At 45.6% G+C, this 27,995-nt stretch overlaps 1 protein-coding gene across 1 annotated transcript; it reads left to right on the top strand.

The window, feature by feature from the left end:
- On the top strand, positions 1-27,989 carry pdgfra (platelet-derived growth factor receptor, alpha polypeptide). The gene is made up of 29 exons (XM_080833338.1): positions 1-157; positions 2,930-3,007; positions 3,362-3,649; positions 3,829-4,086; positions 4,487-4,626; positions 6,234-6,396; positions 7,034-7,226; positions 7,437-7,552; positions 7,723-8,022; positions 8,312-8,578; positions 9,573-9,703; positions 10,026-10,194; positions 10,686-10,875; positions 11,086-11,201; positions 11,546-11,672; positions 11,989-12,185; positions 13,031-13,125; positions 13,534-13,666; positions 14,986-15,090; positions 15,252-15,362; positions 16,132-16,285; positions 17,542-17,699; positions 18,593-18,708; positions 19,875-19,997; positions 20,276-20,387; positions 20,542-20,641; positions 22,673-22,778; positions 24,578-24,828; positions 25,268-27,989. The coding sequence occupies exons 2-29, from the start codon at positions 2,950-2,952 to the stop codon at positions 25,416-25,418; spliced, it is 4,428 nt and encodes a 1,475-aa protein (XP_080689464.1). The 5' UTR covers positions 1-157; positions 2,930-2,949; the 3' UTR covers positions 25,419-27,989.
- Positions 27,990-27,995: the final 6 nt, after the last annotated feature.

Below are 27,995 nucleotides of genomic sequence, written 5' to 3'. Positions count from 1 at the left end.
CGCATATGCTTGCTCTCAACTCGGCTAGAGGATTACCACTGCAACAAAAAGCCAGGACCCTTAACTGCGCCAATTGGAGTACTTTTGTATGGGCTATTGAATGCAATTAGGATTTTTTTTTTTAATCAAAGGGCACAATCAGAAGGAGTTTGAAAAGGTATTGTATTGTTAATTGGTACAACTAATTGGTTGCACTCTTACAGGATATTCCTTTTTCAGCATAACTTTGGAGTTTTGCTAACTTTAACATTAAAATAAACAAGAGCTTTTGGTAGATTGAAAAAATATTCTGAATGCATTTATGTTAGCAGCATAAAACCGATGTTTTCATTTGTTTAAGGCATTTATTGATTATTTGCTTATTTATATTCTCCGGGGATTTACCTTGCCGTTTTGGATTTAAAATTCAAGTCCTTTTCCACAAACACTTTCCACTGGGCGAATTTTGGATAACTGGAAGATCCTCCCAAACGGAATACAGTATTCTCCTATGAAACAAATGCCCACACTGCCGGACGCCGAGCTAAGGGATGTATTTGTTGTGGCCGACTGAGAAGAGCCTCAGTTTGGACTCTTAGCTGGTGGTGTCACCCTGCCGCTGCCATCCACGCACTTTTGGGATGCTACGCTGGCATCTACATGCAAACACCCTTCAAATTGGATTTCAACTCGTTTGCGCTCATGTGTGTGGAATGTAGGCAATTTGAAGAGGAACAGCATCATGCAGAATTTGTTTGGGGACGGATGGCAGTCTATGGAGCAGCAAGGACGGGAATGAGGCTTTGCTGAGCGCACAAGTTTCCCTTCCACTTTGGATGCATAGCGCTGGTACAGGGGACGCTTTCTTTTAGTTGCTCAACTTTCAAAGCACAAGTCAAACGCGTCGGTGCCTGCCCTCGTCGGATAAACGCTCACTCAGCGCGCAATATCACTGAATGAGCAAATTGCTTCTCGCAGTTAGATTAGAGGCAGTCGGATTAAGTTTCTGCAAATTGATAAAAATTAAAATAAAAAAACAACTCCACGTCAGCTTACTCAAGAACTCAAAATTCCATTAGCAAAACGGGCTGTGTTAACAACATTATGTATTCAGTTAGACACAAAGACTGATATTGCCTACTTTGCAACTACTGCGTCAACTGTTTGCTTCGATTTCATATTCTCTAGGTTTTAGACCAATGTGTGACCCTTCTTATATTCCCAGCGAAATATATTTTGAACGTGTGGGATTGAATTTGAACAGAGAAATTGAGTGTGAAGGACTATAAACTGAAACAAACGCTTCTGTCAGCTGTTGCTCCAGAAGTGCGAGCGCAGCAGATGAGCGCGCTTGGACGGGAGACCTTCGTGCATCTGCATGTGGGCGGTAGTGCGGGGTAGCGGGGGAGTCTTGAACGGGACTGTATCCGAAATTTGGCGAACCCCGAACGTGTTACAAAACAATCCTGTCGTCTTTCCGCTCTACGGGCGGATTGATGAGTGTGACCACGCGCCACGGTGCACAAGCTTGTCTAAAAGGATTAAAGCGTTTGTCAGTCTCGGGATGAAATCAGGCAAGAATTCCCACGACAGTGTATGCCGTTCAAACAACACTGTGGAGAAGGGTCGCGTAATTACAGCCTCTCAACACCCCTGGATTTGCCATGGGTAATTACCCCGCCGGGATGCGCCAGAGAGTATTTCCACAAACGGCATCTAGTGACAGTCGACTGTTTCGTTTTTTCATAGGTTCATAGCAACGAAGTTCAAATCACTCCTTTTATTTTTACTGACCTCATCTCTTTCTTTGTCCGCAATAGCAATGTTTCAGATTTCACCAAAGCAGCATTTGAGGGAAAAGTAAAATAGAGACTCCAGTGCATAAGTATGGGAAATTGTTTTATTTACAATTCAATTGATAGTCTAAAAGTCTCATATGAATTGCTCACATCAAGACCATCCGGCTATAGTTCGATGAGAGCACACTGATAGATTTCCTACCTACCCCCCCTCCCCAGTCTGAGTGGCGTCTCTCGTCCTGCTCGACTGCTGATGGGACCCACATAGCACAGACTCTCGAGCCAGACAGACAGATAAAACATTGGCGCGCGGAATGTCTGTAGGCCAGTCCTTCTAGACTCACTCTAACTGCGCGCCTGATTAGAAACACTGTGTAAATTAGTTATTTGGATGCATCTGTAATTGAATAGGCCATCTATTCGGCTAAAAACAGCAATCAAAACAGATCACAACCGACAAAGTGATGATTATATCTACAAAATAAGTCTTAAGGACTTATGAATATCAATACGCAAAAGTAATTGTTGGGGAAAAAAGTGAAAAGTGGAATCAAAAAAGACGCACATTTGTCCATTAAAAAGGTAAAAAAATAATCTAGAAATGAGCAATGCGTGATATATCCTCCAAAAGTATTTTGTATGCGAGTTTTCGTGGAAATTAGTTAAGATGAGTGCGCATAACGGCTGCATGAAATCTTAACTTTTCAGGGAAACCTGAACGGTCTCCTCCGGGGTACACTTCGCAAAAACCTGTAATCTATCTCCCTCCAGTGGTCGTTCAGGGTTGCGTTACAGTTTTGACTGCACACAATGGATTTGGCGCTGCTCAGTTAATTCAACAGAGGCCAACATTTTTATGGACTTTACCTACTCTGGGACCTTACCTTTCCATACCTTGTTCTGCTACAGATTATTGGATGCTAACTTTACAAGAACAGAAATCGCATGCGTTGCCATAGGACTATTAAAAGAACCAAGAAAGAAGGAGCCTACGTTTCTCCTCAAGTTTTCCAGTAAATTATTTTGCATAGGCCGATAGACAGATGTGTTCCTTATTTGGGTCAAACGTTCGTTTACTTTGGATTTTAAGAAGAAAAAACACCATGAGCATCTGTAGGTCCTTAACACCATCTGTCTTGTTTTCTTTTCAGCCGGCAACAACGACGTGATCATGGGGGGTTTCAAGACCCATCTAACTCTTTTGGCTGTGTTAATCAGTATACTACCAGGTAAATTAAGAGAAAATAAGATAAATCAGTGAAATAACATTGTCCATTTACGCTTTCAGTCAGATAATAGTCTATGCATTGTAGTAGGATAAGCCTAGGAAGACTGATACCAAACGTTTCTGGCTAGGGGAGTATAGGCCAAAAAGGAAAATGCCCTTTCAGGAATAAATGGCATAAAGTAAGGTAGAGATTTAATTAGGTTTTCTGATGGTCAGTAACAAATGCGATGCAAATGAATTATTGTATGAACACAATCATAAATTTGCTCTTGGACCGAGGAGCAGAGCATAACACTATCAGAGTGTGTGTGTCCCAATCTAATGTGACCTCACCTTTCTCTCACTCTCCAAACAGCCCGGAGTGATCCCCCGACCATAGTTTCGAACCAAGATGAGTTTGTTGTCGGTCTGCACTCAAGGTTCAACATCAGTTGTACGGGGAAACGGGAGGTTGAATGGGCCGACCCTTTGCCCGACAACGTTTACGTGTTTCCCGGCTACTATACTGCAACACTGCTAATTGGTGACGCAGAAGCCTCCCATACCGGATACTACTCATGTGTTTATGCATCGAAAAACGGCGAACCTGTGGGGCACGAGGACACAGAGGAGGACATGTCTGAAATATACATATTTGTTCCAGGTAACAAGCACAATTAGGCCAAATAGCTTATTTCAACTCTCACTATTCGTGTTGTTATAACCAGTCATGAGTTGTTACGCTTATGAAAACGTGTCTAACATTTGAATACTTAGTAAAGGTTGGTGTCAGGCCTACTGGAATTGGTATTACTACTTCAACTACTACTACTTCTGTCTTAGATCCCGATGTTCCCTTCGTACCCGAGGAGAATACTGAAGTGGAGACCGACCCATTGGGCAACAGCATTCCTTGTCGCGTCACTGATCCACGATCTCATGTCATGCTCAAAACCTTGCCAAGTGACATTGAACTGCAGGGATTGTATGACAGCAGGAATGGCTTCCTTGGTAACTTTTCAACCGGAAAGTTCGTGTGTGAGACCGTTGTCAACGGCGACACAAAGAGAAGCGTAGTCTACACTGTCATTGAAAAGAAACGTAAGTTGAACTGAACTGAATCCATATTCTATTGTTAATATAAGTGCAATACAATGCTTATAAGTCTACCAGTTTTCCTTTACTGTGTGCTTGTCTATAAACGACAAAAACTTTACAAGTGTAGCCTACGGACTGTATATCATACAATTAGTCCGGCATCTGGCTGGGTGGAAAATCACATCCTCAGACCCAGCACTGCTTACAGCTGTGAGAAACGTTTGTTCACCTGCCATTTAACTAGCGAGGCACAAGTCATAACAGCAGCAAGCCAAAGTGACATCATTTCACATCACAGGCACTCAGGGAGATGACTTCATGCATTAGCCTATAACAGCACTGACATCACGCGCACACAAAGGAAGAAAGTTCTACAGTGCTTTCTGTGTGTCCACCCCTGCAGAGCCTGTTGTGAAGCAAGACTTCCATGTGACGCTGAAAGCCAGCGAGGAGGCACTGTTGGTTGGGGAAGCCTTAAACCTCACCTGCGTCGCCCCACTGGGGACCGAGTACCAGCAGCAGTGGCTCCATCCCGTAAAACAGGCAAGGGTCTTCTTCCTCCCCCCACCCCCTTTTTTTATACCCCAAATGCCCCCACCCTTCCTTCCCCCCTGTGTCTTCACTTTCTTCCCCTACCTCTTTCTGATTTATTTCCTCTCCCTCCGTTATACATTGGGCCTCTTAAGGAGGAGTATTTTACAGAGACTGAGACATTGTGGAACTGTGTCAAATAAATCTCCAAGCTGCACTACGACCTCTTTTAAAAAAAAAAAAAAAAAAATGTTTTTACATCTAGACATTCAAAGATTCCAGTAGAGAGGAGCCCATGCTTGCTCCCAAAGGTGGTGCCTCCTTGCTAAACTGTGTGTTAGGGGGCAGTGTCTCATGACCTTTCCAAAAGAGAAGCTGGGGGAGTAGATTAAAAACCTGCACATTTGTTAAAGGCCAGTAGACAAACGTGTAAAATAGAGGGAAGAAGTTCAAAAGAGAGAACGACACACTAAATCACCAGTGACCTCTGACCTTTCTCACCTGCATGACCTTCAGGACAGATGTGTGCCTGCACCCCGGCCAGTCCCCGGTGAACTTAGACAAGTCTGTTTGTCTGTGTGTGTGTGTGTGTGTGTGTGTGTGTGTGTGTGTGTGTGTTTCTTTTGTGTGCAACAACATGTGAAACTGCATGCACATGTATGCTTTCTCTTGCATGCCTGGTGTGTGCATTCATATCTCCAGGGATGTGTTTTGTTTTGTGTGTGTGCATGCATCTGTGTTTGTGATTCAGATCAAAAGACATCAAAAGGCATCTTTAGGGACAGGCTGTGGTTTGTTTATGTCTGAGAAAGCTCGTCTCGGTCTGTGTTTATGTGCAGGCCCACCTGTGTGTGTTTATGGGATGGTATACGTATGTGTGTGTGTGTGTGTGTGTGTGTGTGTGTTTATTTATGCGCTCACAACCTATGTGGGTGGGTGTCCATCTGGATACATCTGCATCTGTGTACCCTGCTGGCATATGTATATCTCTGTTCACCTACCCCCCTTACAAACACACACATACACACACACACACACACACACACACACACACACACACACACACACCATTCAAAAATAAGCATTCTTTCCACTGCTCTCCTCTGCCCCGTCTGGTTTTGTGAAATGGGGCTCCTCTAAGCCGTTTAGCAGAGGTGTGAGCGAGCGAGGGCCGCTGGCCACTTACAGGGGCCTCTCTCTCTCTCTCTCTCTCTCTCTCTCTCTCTCCCTGGGCTGAGGTCTCCAGTGGTGGTGATTACAAGCCTTTAAAGAAGCTCCCGTTTGGCTGATTTATCTGCCCAGAGCTCCGCTGGGCTCCAGCCATTGCTTCTGACGGATTGAAGCTCAGCGCTCACTGCTACTGTTACTCCCCAAGCCTGTCACTCAAAATGAAACTGCAGACAGGTGAAGATGGGGGAGAGGTGAAATCAGATAGTCTGCTAAGAAAAAATATTAGAGATCAGTGAGGATGATTGAAAGTGAAATACTGTTGGTGATCAGGTTGTGACCATGTGTGTTCATCTGCGCTTGCATTGCACTGTCAACAATGTGTGCTAGCCTGAAATGTTGGTCTGTGAAATGATCTTGATCTTCTCCTCCATCGCTGGGTCCTCTTGCAGGCTGTGGATGCTGTTCCGATGAAACAGACTCTTCCGGATAAGGTCCTTTACGTCCTCAGTATCCCCTCGGCCTCGGCCCACGACAGCGGCTCATACGAGTGCGCCGTCACCAACACCATAACCAGACAGACCAGGAGCAGCCAGGCGGCTGTCATCGTTCATGGTAATTCTCCTCTCCCTCAGTCAGACACAAACTCACCTACCAAAGACCTCAGCTTTTTATCTATCTTCTATCCATGATATCAATTTGTGTACTTGTCCATAAACAACTAAACAACTAAAACTTGACAATGAAGTGTAGCTACACTGTTTGATATTATATTTTATACATTTCAGACATTCAAAAAGTGAATAATCTGGTTAGGTGGAAGAGCATTTCTCAGAATAGATGTTACTGAATTCTCTTTGTCGGTGATTTGATATTTGCTGGGCTTAATCGCTGCGTGGGCACGGGTTGGGGTAAGCTGGTGCGGTGAGAGGTAAAGAGCGTTCCTCCTTTCTCAGTCCCACCTTTCTCTCTCTCCCCCTCCTTTCCTCTCCTCTCTTTCCGTGGCTCTCACCCCCTCTGTCTTGAGTAAAGGGACCCCTCTGCTTTCACGATCTGGGCCGTGGGGAGGAGATGGCTTGACCAGATGTTCAGCACGCTCATCTAATTCATATCTTATCCACTCTCCCGGTTTTTCTCTGTCTCTCTCATTCCCGTTCCCCCTCTCTGTCCCTATTTCTCTCTGTTTCTTTCACTCTCTCTCTCTCTGTCTCTGTCTCTCTCTCTCTGTCTCTGTCTCTGTCTCTCTCTGCAGAGAGAATCTCTTATGTGACTCTGGATCACCGTGGCATTGGTGGAGTGGAGGACATCACTCTTCTGGAGGACACTGAGTTCACCATCTACATTGATGCCTACCCAGAGCCCAAGATGATGTGGAAGAAAGATGGCAGGCCACTGGATAAGAGCACTTTTCTCTACGCCATGAACAGCCATGTTCTGGGAAACCGGTAAGCACTACTCCACGAAGCAGATGACCTTTTTTTGATAAAGATTTGTGAACATCACAGAGGGAATATAATACAACAAAAAGTCAGTCATCAACTTTGCCAGTGAAGCCCTTTTGGTTTTGTGGTGTGATACTGCTAACTTCAATATATTGTTAACAGTTGACTCTTCAAGGTGTAACAGTGTGTGGTGTCCATCTTGTTTGTTTTCAGGTATCAGAGCATTTTAAATCTGAAACACCCTACGGATGAGGACAGTGGGAAGTACACTTTCATCGCCACCAGTGGCCAAAGGCTCGCCCACTTCTCTTTTGAACTCAGAGTCAAAGGTGTGTGTGTGTGCGTGTGTGTGTGAATGCTTGCTAATACTGCATGGTTTAGCGGCTAGGTCTTCTCCACCAATGCCAAGTATCTAACTCTGTGTGTGTGTGTGTGTGTGTGTGTGTGTGTCTCTCTCTGTGTGTGTGTGTGTGTGTGTGTCTCTGTGTGAATGTTTTAGAGCCCAGTGCTGTGCTGTTCCAGTCGGCCCAGGCCCCTCTGCTGCTGCCCCAGAGTGAAGAGCTGGTGGTGACCCTCGGCTCCTCCTTCAGACTCACCTGCAGGGGCGTGGCCGAGCTGGTCTGGGTCGCCCCCGCCGATCTATCAGAGCAGACCCTGGATGACAAGGGAGGGCTGTTCGTCAGCACGGTAACCGTGGAGAACTCCACAGTCCTAGACACTGGGGAGTACTTCTGTGGCTACAAGGGATCCAACCACACAGACGAGGACGATGGAAGCGTCATTTACATCTACGTGCCAGGTATGAAAGGACATAAGGAGTACATAAGATATACATTATCTAGATATAGGGTGTTTATAGAGAAGTTATAGTTTGATACATTAAATGTGTATTAAGAGATAAAATAATGTATTATTTCATTTTCCTATAATGCACACACATGCACATAAACACACACACATGGGCATATAAACACACAAAAACACAACCGTACACACACATACATGCGCACACACACCCCAAACACACTCGTAGACACACATGCACACAAGGTCACACACTCACTTACATGTTCACATTTTCCACACAGATCCAGACGTGCCTTTTGTTCCCTCCATGGACCCGTCGTACATCCACGTGATGACGGACCACGAGGAGATGGAGATCCCGTGCCGCGCGTCGGACCCCACCGCCAACGTCTCCCTGGTCAACGTGGAGATGCAGCAGGTGGTGGATGCCGAGTACGACAGCAAGAGGGGTTTCATAGGCATGTTCAGCGCGGGCACCTACATCTGCAAAGCACTCGTCGGTGGACAAGAGCACTTCAGCGAGGAGTACATTGTCCATGGATGGCAAGGTGTGTGTATGAATATGTCTGCACGTTGTGTGTATTGCGGATGTATGTGTGTTTGTGTCAAGAGTGCAATTCAAAGTGCTTTACATAAAATCGATAAAAGCAAGCAGCAGGAGCAATACATGGAGTAAAAGATAAATAAAAAATGATCAACATCGTTTCAGAACCTGGTGTTCTGATAGGCTTCTTGGATTACTAAAATCATGATAAAAGGAATAAAACTAACCCAAGTCATTAAACCCTTAAAACAGTTTAAAGAGCAAGTTGCAGAGAAATAAATAGTGCCAGATAAAATTAATAAAATGCTTTGGTAAAAGGTTTTAAAGGTGTCTAGCGTATTTGCTTCCCTAATATTAATGGGTAATCTGTTCCATAATTTTGGGGCGTAGTTGACAAAGGCTGCATCACCAATCTTCTTATGACTGCTTCTGGTGACCTTTAACAGACCTGTATCTGATGATCGCAGTGTTCTAGCTGGTCTGTAGTTAGTAAGAGAGTTAGCAATGTAGCTAGGTCCTTGTCCATTTAGAGCTTTGTATGTGAGGAGGAGGACCTTAAAGTAGATTCTAAAGGTACCAGGAAGCCAGTGCTAGGACAGGACTAATGTGTTTTGTTTTGAATAGTCTAGCTGCAGAGTTTTGAATGAGCTGGAGTCTTTCAGTTGTTTTCTTGGGAAGACTAGCAAAAAGAGAATTACAGTAGTCTAGACGGCTCGATATGAAAGCATGAACAAGCTTCTCGGCATAATTTTGGTTTATGAATGGTCGTACCTTTGCTATGTTTCTGAGGTGAAAGAAAGTGTGTGTGTGTGTGTGTGTCTGTGTCTGTGTGTGTGTGTGTGTGTGTGTGTGTGTGTGTTTGTGTGTGTTCTATGTTTGTGTGCATATGTGTGTCTCACAAAGTGTTTCATCAGCGTGAAACTACTGTTCAGTGTAAGCCATTGGTGCTTTCCATGCACATGCCTAACTGTGCTGTTGACACTCTCCTTCTGTGTTAGGAGGCTCTGGGCTGCATGTGGAGCTGCTGGCTAAGAGGACCGCCCTACTGGTGGGAGACACACTCACAGTCAACTGTGTGGCTAAGGGCAACGAGGTGCTGGACGACCACTGGAAATACCCAGGAAAAATGGTACGAGAGAGAGAGAGAGAGAGACAGAGAGAGGAAGAGAGAGAGAGAGAGTGTATGAGAGAGAGAGTATGAGAGAGAGAGTACAAAAGAGAGAGAGAGAATTAAATTAGTCATATCAGTCCATTTATCAGTCCATAAGGATCTTAAAGGTTCTACATATAGAGAAACAAGGTTCTATAGGTGGTTCAGTTTTGGCTTTGTGGTACGCCCATGTTGACTTATTTCACCAAGAAAGAGAGGGAAATATAAAAAGAGTGTACTTTCCTGTGTGTGAACACGACTGAAGGACTAGACTTACATCCCTCATCTCTCTCCTGTCCAGTTTGGCCGCGGTGAGAAGACGGTGAGAGAGAACAGGAAGGAGATGACCATCAACTACACCCTGAGGGTGTCCGACGTCACGCTGAAGGACAGTGGTGTCTACGCCTGCTCCATCACCGACATCATGAGCAACGAGAGTCAGACCAAGGAGCTGACCGTCACAGTTTATGGTAGCTCTTCCTTTCATCTTTGTTTGGCTCACACACGGCCCACAGCCCATTCAAATTCATGCCGATTCAGCAGAGAATAACCATGGCAATACACAATAAATTCAAAAAAGTCCATCTTCCAACTTTGACTCACTGTCTAAGGGGATAGCAAGTTGCATTCATATTTATTGATTTACTGAGTAGGTGCCTTGTCCAGAACTACTTATATTACACTGTAGTTGTACTCCAAGGTATCATGTAAGTGTGTTACGTATATATTTTACACAGCACAATATGGTAGTATCAGAATGTGGGCTTTGTCACCACCTTGTTCGGTCAGCTGTGCTACAGATATGTTTATATGCTACAGATATGTGTAATCCATCTTTAATCCATCTTATAATGTCACGTTCGCCATTTCCATGACAATCAGCTTGCTAATGAAAATTCTGCAGGTGCTCCTACCTTGTCTGACCTTCATCTCCATCTGCGTGTGTTTCTTGTGTCCTCAGAGAGCCCCTTTGTCTCGCTGGTCCCGGCCTTCGCTCACACTGAGCTGGCTGAACTGGATGAGGTTCGGGAGTTCAGGGCTGACATCGAAGCTTTCCCCGGCGTCAAAGTCGTCTGGCAAAAAGATGGGGTTGACATTGGCGATAACGGCGCAGAGATGACGACTAGTTTCCATGTGATCAGTGAGACAAAGTGAGTTTGATGATCGACACACAATTTTATCCCTCTTCTAAATTGTCTTATATATGGCAGTGTGTTTTGTCCTTAATTATGAAACATTGGTGTTTTCACTGTGAATTGTAATGCAAGTAAGGCTTCATTTCTAGGTTGAATTCATTCAATCTTTCAAGAAAGTAAAATTCCCCCTCATGTGTTAACAACCTGCCATTTTGTTTTGCACAGATTCCAGACCGTTCTGACCCTGATCCGCGCGAAGGCCGAGGACAGTGGGAACTACACCGTCAGGGCCGAGACCAGCGACCAGAGCAGCAGCTTCAGCTTCTCCTTGCAGGTCAAAGGTGAGATCCAGGAATCCTCTCTGATGTTACTGCCCCCATCCATCACTGTCTCTCAGGCGCGCCTTGCATCTTCTGGCCTCCGAGCGAGTCCAAGTGCTTGGCATTGTCAAGCTGATGATACACTGGGCAGAGCACAACATTGTTGGCCAACATTTCTGAGAAGCGTTTTAAGAACACAGCCAGTTATCTGCCATGTCCAAATATGCTTAACCCATTTTTGGGTTTTTATATTTGTTTCAGCTTTTGACGGTTTCATACCAAATTTGATGTTTTCAGCCTTAATGTCTCAGTAGCTACCCATAAGCCTCTTGGTGTAACACACTGCGTGTGTGTCCCTCTTGCAGTGCCTGCGGTGATTGTGGAGATGATGGACCTCCACCATGGCTCTGTCACGGGTCAGGCCGTGGTGTGCATCGCTGAGGGGGAGCCCCTGCCAGACGTGGAGTGGTACATCTGTAAGAACATCAAACAGTAAGCACACCGCCGCATTCTCCACATTCTCTGCCTTCCTCCACTCTCATTGGCCCATCCATCTCTAGCTTACTTTCTCTCTCTTTCTTCAGCTCTCAGCCTCTGCGTCTTTATTCCATCCTTCTTGTCTTTCTTCCTTCCTTCCTTCCTTCCTTTCTTTCTCTCTTCCTTTTTTTGGCTCCTTCTTTCAATCCACCCTCATTTCTCTTTCCTATTTCTTCCGTCTCCCTGAAATTAAGATATATTTAGCAACATCTGCTACAGATGACTTCATTTTGCCATCATGGTCATCCCCCCTCCCCCCATCTCCCCTCAGCTGTGCCAATGACTCCACCCAGTGGAGCCTGCTACCTGCCAACTCCACTGAGATCACCGTGGACACGCACATCAACGAGGACGTGCAGCTGGAGAGTCAGGTGATCTTCGGTCATCTGGAGCACACGCTGGCAGTCCGCTGCCTCGCCAGGAACGACATGGCCGCCGTCACCAGAGAGGTCAAGCTGGTGTCCAGCGGTAAGCATTCAAGAGTCCTCAAAGACATGACAGATGACATCATTGTGATTCGTCTTTCTAAGCTCCCTATGGGAGTGGGTGGCAGAGTCCTCGAAGGCCCTATCTCCGTTGATGGGTAACTGGGAGCGAGCAGAGCAATAAGCAAAGTATGCCACGCATGACCTAAAGCTAGGTTAACAACTTGGCAAAATAATTTAGCTAATTAAATACCATGAGCAAGATCCTAAACACAAACATGGGTTGAAGAGTGCTTTGCCCGTTGCCAGTTGTCCTTTAATGGCATTTCTTTTTCTTTTTCTCACTCAGCTCCCTGAGAGAAGCTCTTTTTTAAACTCTTTTCTTTTTTTAAACCATCCTGTATTCAAATATTTCTTTGTATTCAAATATGTATTCAGATAGACCCTCTATTAAAATAGGCTCTCTCGCAAGTAATTTGCATTAACTTTTTATATTTTACTCTGCCATTGCCTGGTTTTTTACCAGTTCTTTTTTTAATTTCAACTCTTTAATTTTATCATGACTTTTTTTTAGACATTTTTAGGTTTGGACAGCTCATTAAAACAGTGTCCTCCTAAAAATGGAATGGCTTTTAGAGTCTCTTAAGTGGTCCTCCAGATAATATCCACGTTCCCAGAGGTCATCAGTTAGCTTCACCCTTACTCTGCTTAATGTAAGCCCCCTACCAATCAGTCCACTTACACCTCTTAGAACTGATAACCCTCCCCTGTGTGTGTGTGTGTGTGTGTGTGTGTGTGTGTGTGTGTGTGTGTGTGTGTGTGTGTGTGTGTGCGCACGTGTGTGTGTGTGTGTGTGTCTGTTACTCATGGTGTGTGTCTCGTGCTCAGGTCCTCACTCGGAGCTGACTGTGGCAGCTGCTGTGCTGGTGCTGCTGGTCATTGTCATCATCTCACTCATTGTGCTGGTCATTATTTGGAAACAGGTACTCACTCACTCACTCACACATGGCAGTCTCTCATCCTCACTCACTCTCTCACTGACTCACTTCCTCACTCACTCACTCTCTCACTGACTCACTCCCTCACTCACTCACACACTCACTCACTCACTCACTCACTCACTCGCTCTCACTGACTCACTCACTCACTCACTCACTCACACACTCACTCACTCACACACTCACTCACTCACACACTCACTCACTCATTCACTCAATCACTCAATTAATCATTCATTCGTTCATTCACTCACTCACTCATATTCATTCATGCCTTTACCCATGTGATCACACATCCACCTGTTTCATCAGTTATGTATCATCAGTTATGATTCAAACCACAGTTTCCCTTTCTCTCTCTCTCTCCCTCCCTCTCTCCCTCCCCATATACAGAAACCACGCTATGAGATCCGGTGGCGGGTGATCGAATCGGTCAGTCCAGACGGACACGAGTACATCTATGTGGACCCCATGCAGCTTCCCTACGACTCCCGCTGGGAGTTCCCTCGTGACGGCTTAGTTCTGGGTAAGCAGACCCCGACCCATCAGTTCAAGCGCTTTAGGTCCCAGATCAGCTAACTGTATGGCAAGAGAATTTGGCAAACGTCAGTGGGTTGAAAAGCCAAAAGTGTATATCCGAACACTTCAGCCCCAGAGCTCACTTTCTCTCTCTCTCTCTCGCTTTGTTTTTTCGATCTCTCTCTGGTTGTAATCTGAGTGTGGTCGTGTTGCGGTCGTAACCCTGTTACATTCTGGTGGGACCCTGGACAGGCTGCGGCTATGTTGTGGTCAGATTCCAATCAGACTGAGGCCATGATGTTTCACTAAACTTTAACCGAGAGAGTGAAGAGGAGGGCATCTGGATGGGTGGGGACAGAGAGAAGAGTAGGAGAGAGGGATGAAAGCGGGGCGGAGGAGAGAGACTGGATGAGAAGGGTAGAAAGAGAGAGAAGGGAGGGTGGAGTGTTTATCTTGACTTTGCAGCTCAGTGATCAAAGGAGTCGTCTTTGACTACGGGAAAAGTCGTAAAACACAGTCTGGTCTAAAAAAGCACAAATATGACAGTATGGCTGTATGTGTTAGTGTCTGGATGTGTATATGTGTTAGTGTCTGTATGTCTATATGTGTTAGTGTCTGTGTGTATGTGTTAGTGTCTGTGTGTATACTGTGTTTGTGTCTGTGTGTGTATATGTGTTAGTGTCTGTATGTGTATATGTGTATATGTGTTTGTGTCTGTGTGTGTATATATGTTAGTGTCTGTGTGTATACTGTGTTTGTGTCTGTGTGTGTATATGTGTTAGTGTCTGTATGTGTATATGTGTTTGTGTCTGTGTGTATGTGTTAGTGTCTGTGTGTATACTGTGTTTGTGTCTGTGTGTGTATATGTGTTAGTGTTTTTATGTGTATATGTGTTTGTGTCTGTGTGTGTATATGTGTTAGTGTCTGTGTGTATACTGTGTTTGTGTCTGTGTGCGTATATGTGTTAGTGTCTGTATGTGTATATGTGTTTGTGTCTGTGTGTGTATAAGTGTTAGTGTCTGTGTGGATACTCTGTTTGTGTCTGTGTGTATGTAGTATATGCATATGAACTGTATGTGCTTGTAATTACTTTAGCGGCAGCTTTCAGTGTTAAAGTTAGATATTCATCCCTACTGGAATCTACTGAGAAAAAGAGAGAGAGAGTAAGTGAAGAAAAAGAGAGAGCGAGTAAGTGAACGTGTATGTGAAGTGGGAATGTGAAACTGATTATGCTCTCTGCCTTTCTCTTCTTTCTTGCTTTCTCTTTTTTTTCTCTTGCTCCCTCCACCTCTCTCGTGCTGTCCTTCTCTGCTCTCTGTCTCCCAGGTCGTATTCTGGGCTCTGGGGCCTTTGGGAAGGTGGTGGAGGGCACTGCCTACGGTCTCAGCCGTTCCCAGCCTGTCATGAAGGTGGCTGTGAAGATGCTCAAACGTGAGTCACGCACCGCCGTCGATCCGCTAACACTCCCAAACCCTATCGGTTCCCTATACTATCTCCCTGTGCTGGGTGCTCTTGTGTTCTGCTCTGTGCCCCTGGAAGTGGCTCTGGTGCTGTGAGTGATTGACCTGGGGGTTGGGGTTTTCTCCACACAGCCACGGCACGTTCCAGCGAGAAGCAGGCGCTCATGTCTGAGCTGAAGATCATGACACACCTGGGCCCTCACCTCAATATCGTAAATCTGCTCGCAGCCTGCACCAAATCAGGTGAGCAGAGATGCACACACACACATACACACACACACACACACACACACACACACACAAACACAGCTACATAATAACACACATTATAGCACGCAGAGACACACCCATACATACAAACACACCCAGACACAAACACACACGCAAATGAGCACACACACCCACATTTCCATGGAGATTCACCCACATTTACACATCCGTAGCTACATGCTCCAGGGCATGCCAACAGACCTCATGATGTAATTTAAACCAGCACACACACCCTCACACACATGATACAGGCTAAGGCAGTTAGTGGATGGTCAGAACCAAACACACATCTGGAGCAGGCTAGCGGTGGCAGTTAGTGGGGTCGGACCCAAACACATATCTGGAGCAGGCGTGAGGTGGCAGTCAGTGGGGTGTGTCCCCTGGCCTGCTCTGGTCAGTCTGTGGCTGAGGAATGTTAGCAGGCTTTGGGGTTTTATTGGCGTGTTCAAGGGGGTAGCCTCACCGCAGGGGCTTTTAGTGTCTTTTACGAGCCCCTGATAACACAGACCAAAACACTGACGCCTGGTCCTGTCCTCTTTCCCCTCTATCTTTCTCTTACTCCCTCTATCTCTCTCCTCTCTCTCTGCCTATCTCCTGACTCTCACACCCCCTCTCCCTCTCTCTTTCTCTCTCTGCCTATCTCCTCTCACTCCCTCTCTTTCTCTTTCTCCCTCTCTATCCTTTCTGTCCTTCTCCCCTCCCCCCATCTATCTCTATCTTTCACACTCTTGCTGTATCCCAGGGCCCATCTACATCATCACTGAGTACTGCATCTACGGTGACCTGGTCAACTACCTGCACAAGAACCGCGACACCTTCATGAGCCGCCACCCAGAGAAGGGCAAGAAGGATCTGGACATCTTCGGCATCAACCCGACCGACGAGAGCAGCAGAAGGTGGGTCACGGCGTCAACCTCCCCCCCCCTTCACCGCGACCTGCTGTTTACCTCCTCTGAAAAAACACAGTCCCTGCCTTACCAGCAGCTAGAAGAAAGAAATGCCATCAATCCACACTGGGCGGTGTGGGGCAATCCTTTGAAATTGAGTTAACCTTCCACACAGGGTGCCCATTGAGATAAATATGGATCTGTCCCGTGATCCCTGGTCCCACTCCCAGAGCAGGAGTTATTTTCTGTCGCCGGCATTACCTATCCATCAATCGCACCCATGCATGTTCGGCCGTGCTCCGTACCCACACGTGATCCATCATGTGTGCCTTGGACAGCAGGAGTGGGCTTGGTTGACAGTTAGCTCTTTGTGGAGCGCAGCGGAGTGTCGAGGCCTCTGCTTTGTTAGGGAGTGGAGAGGCCGCCTTGTCTTTTCCCTGTAATCCAATCTTGACAGGGACATCAGGAAGGCAAAGGAGGCTCTTAGATTTCAAATCACGTAATCAAATCAGCGCGGTTTAGCTGTTTAGCACCCATTCATTTCTGAGGGGTCAGCACTAGCCCGGGGCTAGCAGGTCCAGGTGCTTAGAAAATGAGAGAGAGAGACAGAGAGAGAATAGGAGAGACAGAGAGAGAGAGAGAGAGAGAGAGAGAAGGAGAGAGAGAGAGAGAGATTGACTTTATGGTGATCTAATCGCTCATAGGCATCTCCTTGAGGACCCCATTTCCCATAAGCAACCTCACTGTGCGTGTGGGAAGTGGGGTGACCTGTGTGACCTCATCGAACATCGGCTTCTTGCTGTGTCAGACATTAATGGACCCCTTAATCCAGAGGGGGAGTGTGATGTCACTGCCTGCACCTCCTCTGTGGGTCGTCTTAAGCAACATCTGGCCAGGGGGAGGCAGAGATATAAAGATGAGGTCATTGGTCTCTGGTTCCGCCCACTCGTAAACAATGAGGTTATTTCAGTGATGGTCATCTCGTAGTGAAGTCTGACAACATGTTGACAGGGCACTAATCATGAGATCATTGGATTTGGTGTGCTAATGTGTGCTGGTGTGCCCTGTTTTTGTGTGTGTGTGTGTGTGTGTGTGTGTGTGTGTGTGTGTGTGTGTGTGTGTGTGTGTGTGTGTGTGTGTGTGTGTGTGTGTGTGTGTGTGTGTGTGTGTGTGTGTGTGTGTGTGTGTGTGTGTGTGTGTGTGTGTGTGTGTGTGTGTGTGTGTGTGTGTGTGTGTGTGGGTGGGTGGGTGGGTGCGTGTTGCAGTTATGTGATCCTGTCCTTTGAGGGCAAAGGGGACTACATGGACATGAAGCAGGCCGACACCACGCAGTATGTGCCCATGCTGGAGATGAACCAAGCCTCCAAGTACTCAGACCTCCAGGGCTCCGACTACGACCACCCACACTCCCACAAGCAACACGGTAACACACCTCCTCCTCCTTCTTTTTCTTCCTGTTCCTCTTCCTCCTCTTCCTCGTCCTTTCCTCCTCCTCCTACTTTTTCCTCCTGTTCCTCTTCCTCCTCCTTCTCCTTTTTCTCATACTCGTCTCTCCACGACCACCCTTTCTCCCAGAAGCAATTCAACTGAAACACACCACCTCCTCCTCCTTCTTTTCCTCTTCCACCTTTCTCTTTTACATTCTTCCTCCTTTCCTTCGCCTCCCCCTCCTCCTCCTGTTCCTCTTCCAACTCCTTCTCTTTTACCTTCTTCCTCCTCCCCTCCTCTTCCTCCTCCTCCTTCATCCAGTCTTTTTCATAATTTCTGTTTCTCTCTGTTTGTCTATCTTTCCTGTCTTCTCACAGTCCTCTCACATTTTCCCACTCCACTCCCTCCCATGTGCCCTGTTTTCCTTTCTCTCTCTCAATGTTTTGCTCTGGTCACTTTGGCTCGGCTTGCTTGCCTGGTTTGGTTTTGGCCAGCCGAGCTTTGCTAGTGAAGTTTAGCCAGCGATAGCGGAGGGGTCCCCCTTCTTCAGCTCTTAAAGGGGGCATTGCCTTAAGCGCACCCTTCAATTTGAGAGAGTAATTGCAGCGCACACGTCTTAATGCATGGTTTGCCCTGCCACCGGTCAAAGCCAGGACAGTGTGGCTATTGCTATATATACGCACGGTGTGTGTGTTTTTTTTATAAACACACACACAAGTTTCATGGGTTATCCTATGCTGAGTCATCCGGTGGTAAGCAGCTCTGACTCTCTCTCTTTTTGTCTGTGTCCGTGGGTATGTGTGTGCATGTATGTGTGTGTGTGTGTGTGTGTGTGTGTGTGTGTGTGTGTGTGTGTGTGTGTGTGTGTGTGTGTGTTTGTGCCTGCAGAGAGCGAGGGAGAGAGCCTGCTCTCGGATGACAGCAGTGAGGGCCTCAGCACCATGGACCTTCTCAGCTTCACGTACCAGGTGGCCCGGGGCATGGAGTTCCTGTCCTCCAAGAACGTAAGGGCTGGTCTGGACCTCTGCCACGAACTCAACACTACAGACACAACAACAGCAATACAAGACAAAATAACATTGCAAAAGGACAGAGTTTCATGGAGTTTGAGCCACAACTGTTTCATTACACCTCTTTAGGTGTAGTACACCCAAAGATCAAAGCGTAAAACACATAGTATCAATATTGAAAGCAAGTGTGGACTGAAATGTCAGAGTCCATGTTGGCTTTTTGATAATTCAATGCTTGTGCAGATGTATTGATGTTAGGACGGTTAGCTTCTTTGGAGTAGCTCTTGAATGGTGCACTGTGTAGCAGAGAGATTTTAGTCAGTAACCATATAGTGTCTAAAACCAGTGCTTCGGCTCCGCAGGAATTCGCCCTGCCTTTTGGCAGTTGGTGATTTGTGCATTAGTGGTGTTTCTTGAGGCTGTTATTTTCTGTAAACAGCAGCACACATTACCCATGTGCTCGGTGATGGACTGTGTGTACAACTGTTTTTGGTGAGGGAGGGGTGGGTAGGGGGGGTGGGGTGATCCCTGCCGCGTGTTTTCTATGCTAACCGCTAACATGATGGCAGGTTATGGGCCGGGGCCTGTGTTTTTGAAGATGACAGCTCTGCCGCTGGGCACCGGCGCTCTAATGGCGGGGTTAGCGATAGCCCTGAGTGAGTGAGAGGCTGAGCTCACACAGCAAAGAGGCTAACAGAACGTAAATAGCGCGACAGACTGTTATTACCTTCCACTATAGCATGTGATTACATGGTAAAACAGCAGCTGTAAGCTACTAATTCAGTATTACACTGATTATCCCTGACGGTGTATGCGCCGGACAGCGGAGAGTTCCCAAGGACAGAGAAACCCCAAAAGCCAAAGTCGTTTAAAAGAGTCCGAAACCGAGACCACCAAGAAAGGGAAGGAGGGAGAGAGAGAGCAAGAAAAAGAAAATAAATAATGGAGGGGAAAAAAGAGAAGACAGTTGAAGTATGTGAATGAGACTGGGACAAAAGGAGCCATTCACAAAAGAGGGGTGAATGCTGTACAAAAGGATTGAAAGGGTCATTCTGAGATGTTGTGAATGGGTGAACGACATCAGTGAGGTGAATGCTTGTACAGGAGTAAATGAATAAACGAATGAACATTCACTCGTCCTTTGTGCTCCTCTCCTCCAGTGTGTGCATCGCGACCTTGCCGCCAGGAATGTTCTGCTTTCTCAAGGAAAGATAGTCAAGATCTGCGATTTCGGCCTCGCCAGGGACATCATGCATGACAACAACTATGTCTCCAAAGGAAGCGTAAGTGTGATAGTGTGTGCACTTATGTGTGTGGATGCATGTATGTGTATGTGGAAACCTGCATGGGACAGCATGCATGTGTGTGCCGATGCATATAATGCAAGTGTGTGTATTTGTGTGTGTGTGTGTGTGTGTGTGTGTGTGTGTGTGTGTGTGTGTGTGTGTGTGTGTGTGTGTGTGTGTGTGTGTGTGTGTGTGTGTGTGTGTGTGTGTGTGTGTGTGTGTGTGTGTGTGTGTGTGTGTGTGACCCTGTATAACATGTGTATTTCTCCCTGCAGACATTCTTGCCTGTTAAGTGGATGGCCCCAGAAAGCATCTTTGACAACATGTACACCACCCTCAGTGACGTCTGGTCCTACGGCATCCTTCTGTGGGAAATCTTCTCTCTCGGTAAGTATCCACTGACCTGAGATCAGAGTTTAATTTGAAAAATGCCCCTTTAGCCTGGCATCATGAAATAAGTACTGATGTCATGTACATGCTGAAACGATATCAGGACAGTGATAACATGCTAATGTCGTCCTTTATTTCTTTTGCCTTGAAGGAGGAACCCCTTACCCAGGCATGGTGGTCGACTCAAGCTTCTACAACAAGATCAAGAGCGGCTACAGAATGGCCAAGCCTGAACATGCGCCTGATGACGTGTATGTCCACAATCCTCTCAAACCCTATAGTCTAGGCCGTGTCACGTTATCTGACAATGTCCTCATGTACTGTATGTCCTCCTTCTACCTCAGAGAACAGAGCTCACTGTCAGCTTTGACGCTTCCTGAGATATGCTTCAGAGGTTAAATGTTTATTTGCCATCGAAGGATGTGCTATATTCAGTGCAGTTAAATGCACAAACTCAATTTTTTTTATTTTCATCTCTTTCATTGTCAGTGGCACTTACAGTATTTTGAAAAATGCTTCACATTAGACTATCATTGAATAGTCTAGTTGTCTCAGCTCAACATGTTCGTTTTGGACAGAGCTGTAGTTGTGGCTCTGCATGATACACTCAGATTCAATAGTCAAGTAGTTAAAACTCGAGTCATAAATATTCAACCTGGACTGACTGTCCGGTGTACATGTTAAACAGGAATTTAGTCATCTAGTGAACATGGTAGACTCAGATTGAGTATCTCAGGAACTGTGGACAGCGAGTTGGACTTTAACCCTATGTTGTGTAAGAACGTTTCTCTTTTGTGGTTGATGCAGCAATCTGTCTTTATTCCAGTGCAGTAACGAAGCATGTAGAACATAGCAGTTCCTTGCGCAATATCATGTCATGACCCTCTTCTCCACATGCATAGCAAACAAAGTCTTCATACCTTCCCCCCACTACCTGGGCAGTGTCTCGCAATGTGCCCATCCTCTCCACATGTAAAGCATATGCTAACCCCCACTAGACTGCTTCTCCTAGAGCTTTTACCTCTTTGTTGCCAATTAGAAGGACTAGAGGATTCCGGTTCTCTTTGTCTCGTGTTTTGTTGGGAACTTCCTATAGCTGCAGATGGGTGGGATTTTATCATAGTCTGAGAGATGAGTCACAAGCATTTCTATGACAGAGCGAGTTTGGGGGTCACTTTTGTTGATCAAAGCAAATTTCTTTCTTGTTTTTTGGCATCTTGGAATAATTCTCGAACCGGGACCCTGCCCACTCGTAGGGGCGATCCTCAGTGTTCTCTATTCCGTCCAACATTTCTATTTACAAATGAGATCTTCCATTCTAAAGTTCTAAAAACGTCTCATGTTCTCTCACAGGATATACTTGCCTGGCTCAGCATGTTAATCTCAGATTAAATAATCTAGTAGTTCTGAGTCACTGTGTTAAACTCAGATAAAAGTCCTGAATTTGTGCACTGTAAACCTGCACAAGTTCAGAGAACTCAAAACTTTTGATGTAACCGATTACATAAGAAAATTTGAGTACATATATTTTTTTTTTAGGTAAACTTAACTCAAAAATTATCGGCTATTCTGATTTTTTTGTGTTATAATTTTCATAAATTTTGAGTTCTCTGAACTCATATTATTCCAAAATCGTAAAGGAATTAGCCTCGTCAGATATTTGTGTTTCTCTGGGTCTTTCTCAAACTAGTTATTACGCCCTTACAAGTTTTTGAAAGGGTATCTTCCTTACGTTCCAACTTCTTGCGCAAGCTCTTACTGTAGAGAGAACTGTCATTGGTCGACCGCCTTCCCAGTGTTGCCACTGCATTTACATTTACATCTGTGATTTAGCAGACGCTTTTATCCAAAGCGATTGACAAGGAATTTTGCATTTATAGATCATGAGCAGTTTAGGGGTTCACAATTATACACTTGGTAAGGAGGATTGGGGAATCGAACTAGCAACCTTCCAACCTCTGGATTACTAAACGACTCCTTTACCTTACGTCTGCTGTGTCTGTCTCTCATCACAAGAGCTTTGCAATGGTGTTCTCAACGACGTTGATGACGTCAGATACTAAATTTATTTGAGTTATCAGGCAATGTTAACTCAAACAAATACATTCCAATACAATTAAAACGTCTGCATTTGCTCAGAAAACTAAGTTGGGTTAAACTTAAGTTGGGTCAACTAAATACCAGGTTTTAAGTACTGAATACATAATGTTAATGAGTTAGTAGAACTGTCTGGGTTTACAGTGTGGGCAAGTGTGTTAACTGGTGTGACTGCTCTCCTGCAGGTATGAGATGATGTCAAAGTGTTGGAACAGTGAGCCGGAGAAGAGGCCTACCTTCCTCAGCCTGAGCGAGACTGTGGGCTCTCTACTGCCTGGAGGATACAAGAGGGTACGTGTCAACCACCTCCCTCCTCCTTCTCTCTTCTTCTCTCTCTCTTTCCATCTCTGTGGATTTCTCCCACTCTCTCTCTCTCTCTCTCTCTCTCTCTCTCTCTCTCTCTCGCTCTCTCTCAAACTCACTTACATGCATACACTTTATCTCTCACTCTTTCTCTCAGTCTCTTTATATATATTCTTATTATCTCTCTCTCTCATACACACACAAACACACACACACTCTCTTTTTTCTCACTCAGCTCCTCTCTCATTATACACCCTGGCCTTTAACCTCTGAATGACCCTCTCCTTACTCCCTTTTTTTCACTCAATCCTCTGCCTTACCTTTTCACCTCTTTCTTACACTCACACATTGACACAGGTCTTGATCCCCCCGCCTCTTTAGGATTGTCTCTGTGATCCGTTTCTCTCACTCCATCCATCATTCTGTCCGTTTTACTGTTCCTCCATTTTGGAACCACAGGGACTCGCTAATTTCCCTCTAAGCACAAATAAAATGGTGAATTTCTCCATCCCAGCACTTTATGGAACGCCAACCTCTTTCTGCCAGTCAAGCATGCTGTGTTTCCTTTGGTTTTTGGGACAGAGAGAGAGAGAGAGAGAGAGACTAAGAGTAAGAGATAGAAGAAATAGAGTTTCCTTGGGCTTCTGGCAGTGAGCGAGACAGAGGGAGAGAGAAACTGAGGATGACAGAGAGAGAGTAAGAAAGAGAAAGTGCAAGAGATAGAAAAGGAAGAGTTTCCTTGGGCTTCTGATAGTGAGACACAGAGGGAGAGAGTGAGACAGAGAGAGAGAAGAAGCAGAGAGTACACTTGGCCAAGTGTGCGTTTCCGCCGGCAAGCAGCTGAAGTCTCTGACAGTGATTAGCTCCGCCGCTGGTAGTTCACAGCTGGCTAACACCCCTGTGCGCCGCGGCACGGCCTAGCCCCAGCCGCCGAGCTAATGATGGAGCTCCAGGGTTAGGCCCCGTGGGTTAGCCATAACTGCTCTATTAAAACTGACGCCACACATGGCACTTCAAACTCCGTTTCCCAGTGGCTCTAGGGGCACGAGTTTTGTTCCTCTGCTGTGGAATAACTAGCTCCTGTTATAGCACCTCGGGCCAGGGTGTGGTGGGAAATGTGGTTGGTTTACGGGCTTCCTAAAGGCCGCTGGGGGGAGAGACCAGCCGCAGATCAGCTGCGGTAATGGAGCATACGTCTGACTGGGTGGAGCGTGTGGCAGCAAAGGGTACCATTACCCACATTTACTAGGGGCAGGTAGTGCTTTCCTCCGCCACACTGCTCCAACACAGTTGCCATTTGCAGCTTCTGTGTAAAATGGATCTATAATGAAAATGTAAAGATATGAAATGGAGGCCTGCTGCTAACAGAAATGTATGTATTCAGGGGATTTTTAAATCTCTACAGACCTATTGAAACCCTGAAATAGATACATTATCCAGCTTTTACCACCCTATTTTGCAGTACTTCACTTCCTGCCTTAAAATGAGAGAAAAGCATTTGATTTGAAGGTTAAAACATGATCTTATCAGGCCACAACAGCTATTATAGGCTGCAATGTGTCATGTAATGTTGTATAACCAACCACAGCGAGTTTATACATTATAAGTCCTGTGTTGAGGTTTCAGTTTAAAGAAACAAACCAACAGTGACCTGACAGTGCCCTCTACAGACATCACAAGGGAATAACACCATCCTCCTCAGTAGGCTCTCATGAAACCTCTACATGTACATTTTCGAGGATGAGGTTTTCGCTCATGTTGTCTGTCATCTTTTTTTTTTCGCCCAGAGCTTTGAGCGGATGAACAACGACTTCCTCAAGAGTGACCACCCAGCCGTGACCCGCATGCAGCACATGGGCGGCGACGACGATGACGATGAGGCGTACATCGGCGTCACCTACAAGAACCAGGGCAAGCTGAAGGACCGCGAGAGTGGTTTCGACGAGCAGCGCCTCAGCTCGGACAGCGGCTACATCATCCCCCTCCCCGACCTGGACCCCATGTCCGACGAAGAGTACAGCAAAAGGAACCGCCACAGGTAGCCCCCCCCCCCTCCACACACACTCACACACACACACACACACGCACACACACACGCACACGCACGCGCACACACACACACACACACACACACACACACACACACACACACACACACACACACACACACACACACACACACACACACACACACACACACAAAGGACAGCTGATTATGAAATAGACCTGGTAAAGATCTGACCCACATCTGCAACATATTACCAGATCTGGGCCAGTCTTCTTCCATGACTGGATCCACAATCTTTACCAGGAAGTAGAAGAACTAGTTAAAGTTAATGCTGTGTCAGTGTGTAGATGGGATGGAAAGCAGAATAACAGAACTCAACGTTCACCATTCAAATGTGAGCATCCATTATCATCTAATCCCATTAAGATCCGCAAAAATCTCACTTGTCTGTCGACTCTGTCCCTTGTAGCTCTCAGACCTCTGACGAGAGTGCCATAGAGACTGGCTCCAGCATCTCCACCTTGGCCAAGCGGATGGAGGGCGAGACCCTGGAGGACATCACTCTGCTGGACGAGATGTGCCTAGACTCCAGCGACATGGTGGAGGACAGCTTCTTGTGATCCCAGCACAGTCCTCCAGAGTGAACACTGTTGTATGATGTCCCACTATGCGGGGGTGGGGGTAGAGACTACTAGCTACTACCAGCCCATTCACTCCCCAGACACTCCAAAGACTTTGTGCCCAAAGATGCCGCCCCATCCTTCCTCTTCATCACACCCTGTTCCCTCCTGTTTCCATTCCGAATCACCCTCTGAGCAAAAACAAAAACCACTTCACTTCTTCTGTGGTGGAGAGCCAACGCGAGACTGTACGATTTCTTTTACTCAGACATTGCCCCCTGTGGTTGAGGACTAATTGAGGACCTGAGTGAGAAGTTCTCAGCAGAAAGTGTAACAACGCCGTCTCTCTCTTTCTCCTGAATAACCAGTGCACCTTGCACTCGAGATAATACGACAACCTATGGACATATGTGTGTGTATGTATCTGTATGTTTGTAATGTACAGAAATTCAGTGGGCATTCCTGACACAGCAAAATAAGCAAGACCTGAACAAAACTATCAAAACAAACCAAACGAACATCAGGACCTCTCTCTTAAGTAGTCCATCAAGACTGTCAAAAACCACTACAGACACTTATTTAAACGAGAAAAAAACAACTAATGGTCTCACCAGATCCATCCTCACCTGGGTCTTTGTGGTGCTCAGTATGGACTGCATTTAGACACTCCGTCAGCCACACACAAGACGATTCTCCTCTGTTCCGGTTGACTTCCATTACGGACCGATAACTTTCTTTTGAATTGAAAAGCACAATCGCTGAACTATGAAATCTATGTTTTATAAGCAATCGCAGTTGTCAGCAACTGAATACGTGCAGCCGTTTGAATTTATTTTTTTACTTTCTAGCACATATAAATATGTATTATTTGTGAATATTAGATAAGTGTGTGTGTGTGTGTGTGTGTGTATGAGTGTGTATGAGTTTGTAAAGAGGAGTTGTTTTGTAAAAGAAGAATATGACTAAGGCTTATAAGTTGCATGCAGCTTTGTGACTTAGACCTTTGTAAATTATACCGTGACACAGTTTTACAGTCCAATAGGAACCTATGCAGCACAGGAAGCAGCATGTTTATTATCACATCCAGCCAAACTTAGAGCAGAATTGATCTAGCAACCTATCAACACATCTCATCTTTTGTCTCCAGCATCTTTAGATCTTTACTTTTGACATCATACTACTAGACTATTTCATTAGTTTTTCAGTCTATATTTTCTTATTTTAGAGTAAGTCATCATTATACTGGCAATTGTCCTGCTATTTTCTACAACCAAAACCAATATTAGCTTTATATTAACCTTTGATATACAGAAACTCCATTTTGAGAAATGGCTGCCATTGGCCAGTGTTTTTAACCAAACGAGTTAAGGTACATACCATTCTGTTATTGTGAATAAGCTGAAATGTGTTTAGATGCTGTATGTAAAAATTGAGAGCTTCCATCCTTCACCATTATTCTGAGGAGTGATAATAATATGCTTTAGAGTTATAGTGAGTATTGCCTGTTTTGGAGCTGTGGTTTTGCTGGAGATTGGATGTGCTGGAATTATGAACTAACTGACGGAACCCTAGGAGGGCTTGCCTTGGCTCCTGTCACATACACAAAGATTGTTGATACTGATTCAATGTCAAAGCATCATTTTGCGAGCATTGTGGGAGAAAACATGCATGGCAAACCACCTCTCTTAGAAAGTGTGAGGTCAGTGGAGGAAGTGATGTCAAAAAGACAACAAGGCATTAAGCAGCAAGACTTTAGACGCTCTGTGACGCGTGACTGGACCTTCTCCAACATGTCCGTACCAGAACACTTAGGCAGTGGATGTACGTACTTGAGACCACCCCATATCTCCATAGGCCAATTGTTTTCATGTTTGGGTCTCTACTTGGCAGCCATGGCGTAGCAGATGTTGAGTAAAAGTCGTTAGTGTCGCTGTTATAGTGATACTGTTTGTCTCGTCTTCTTGCTTTCTCATGTCAAGGCCTTCATTTTAGTTTCGACAAAAGCCTATGTGTAAGCCCAACAAATTCACTTCCCACAAGTGTCCATAGTCTCCCTTAGGGAGTTATAGCATCTTTGTTATAGTATATTTGTGCAAATACTAGCTCTTGGTGTTAGTGTTGAATTAGCCTTGTTCATGTCACCAATTTGGTGAAAGTGCTTGCATTTAAAATATCATGCTTTCCCAGGCTTCACCAAACTTACCAGACCTGCCCCACTACCCATCAGTGCTGATCTCCTTTTTTAAGTGTGATGTTAATGGAATGAAATAGTTTATGTGTATTTTGCTTTTGTGAATATTCCCGTTTGAGATTCTCAGCTATGTCACTGCCCGACTGCCTCTGTCCCCACTGGTGACTGTGATATACCTCACAGGCGTATTACATACTGTTGCACTTTCCCCCCTCTGGTTGCCACCCTTGGGTTTGCATTTTTGTGTCTGTTTCTATGGCGACATGAATGTTGATGTTAGAGAGAAAGGGTGAGATGATAAAAAGGTATGAAGTATATTCCATGGTACAGTATCTGTAATAATAGATAGTTACTCCCAATACCAGAAGTTATCCTCCTGATTTGTA

Source organism: Sprattus sprattus, assembly GCF_963457725.1.
Source record: "Sprattus sprattus genome assembly, chromosome: 2".
In the NCBI taxonomy this organism is placed as follows: domain Eukaryota; kingdom Metazoa; phylum Chordata; class Actinopteri; order Clupeiformes; family Clupeidae; genus Sprattus; species Sprattus sprattus.
This window is presented reverse-complemented; position numbering and strand designations above follow the sequence as displayed.

What these genes read in the sequence shown, in the direction of transcription:
- pdgfra (XM_080833338.1), top strand. Translation starts at nt 2,950, where the DNA reads ATGGGGGGTTTCAAGACCCATCTAACTCTTTTGGCTGTGTTAATCAGT. An exon ending in TGGTCATTATTTGGAAACAG is followed by an intron (nt 13,126 to 13,533) that starts GTACTCACTCAC and finishes CCCCATATACAG; the next exon opens with AAACCACGCTATGAGATCCG. An exon ending in GTGGGAAATCTTCTCTCTCG is followed by an intron (nt 20,388 to 20,541) that starts GTAAGTATCCAC and finishes TTTGCCTTGAAG; the next exon opens with GAGGAACCCCTTACCCAGGC.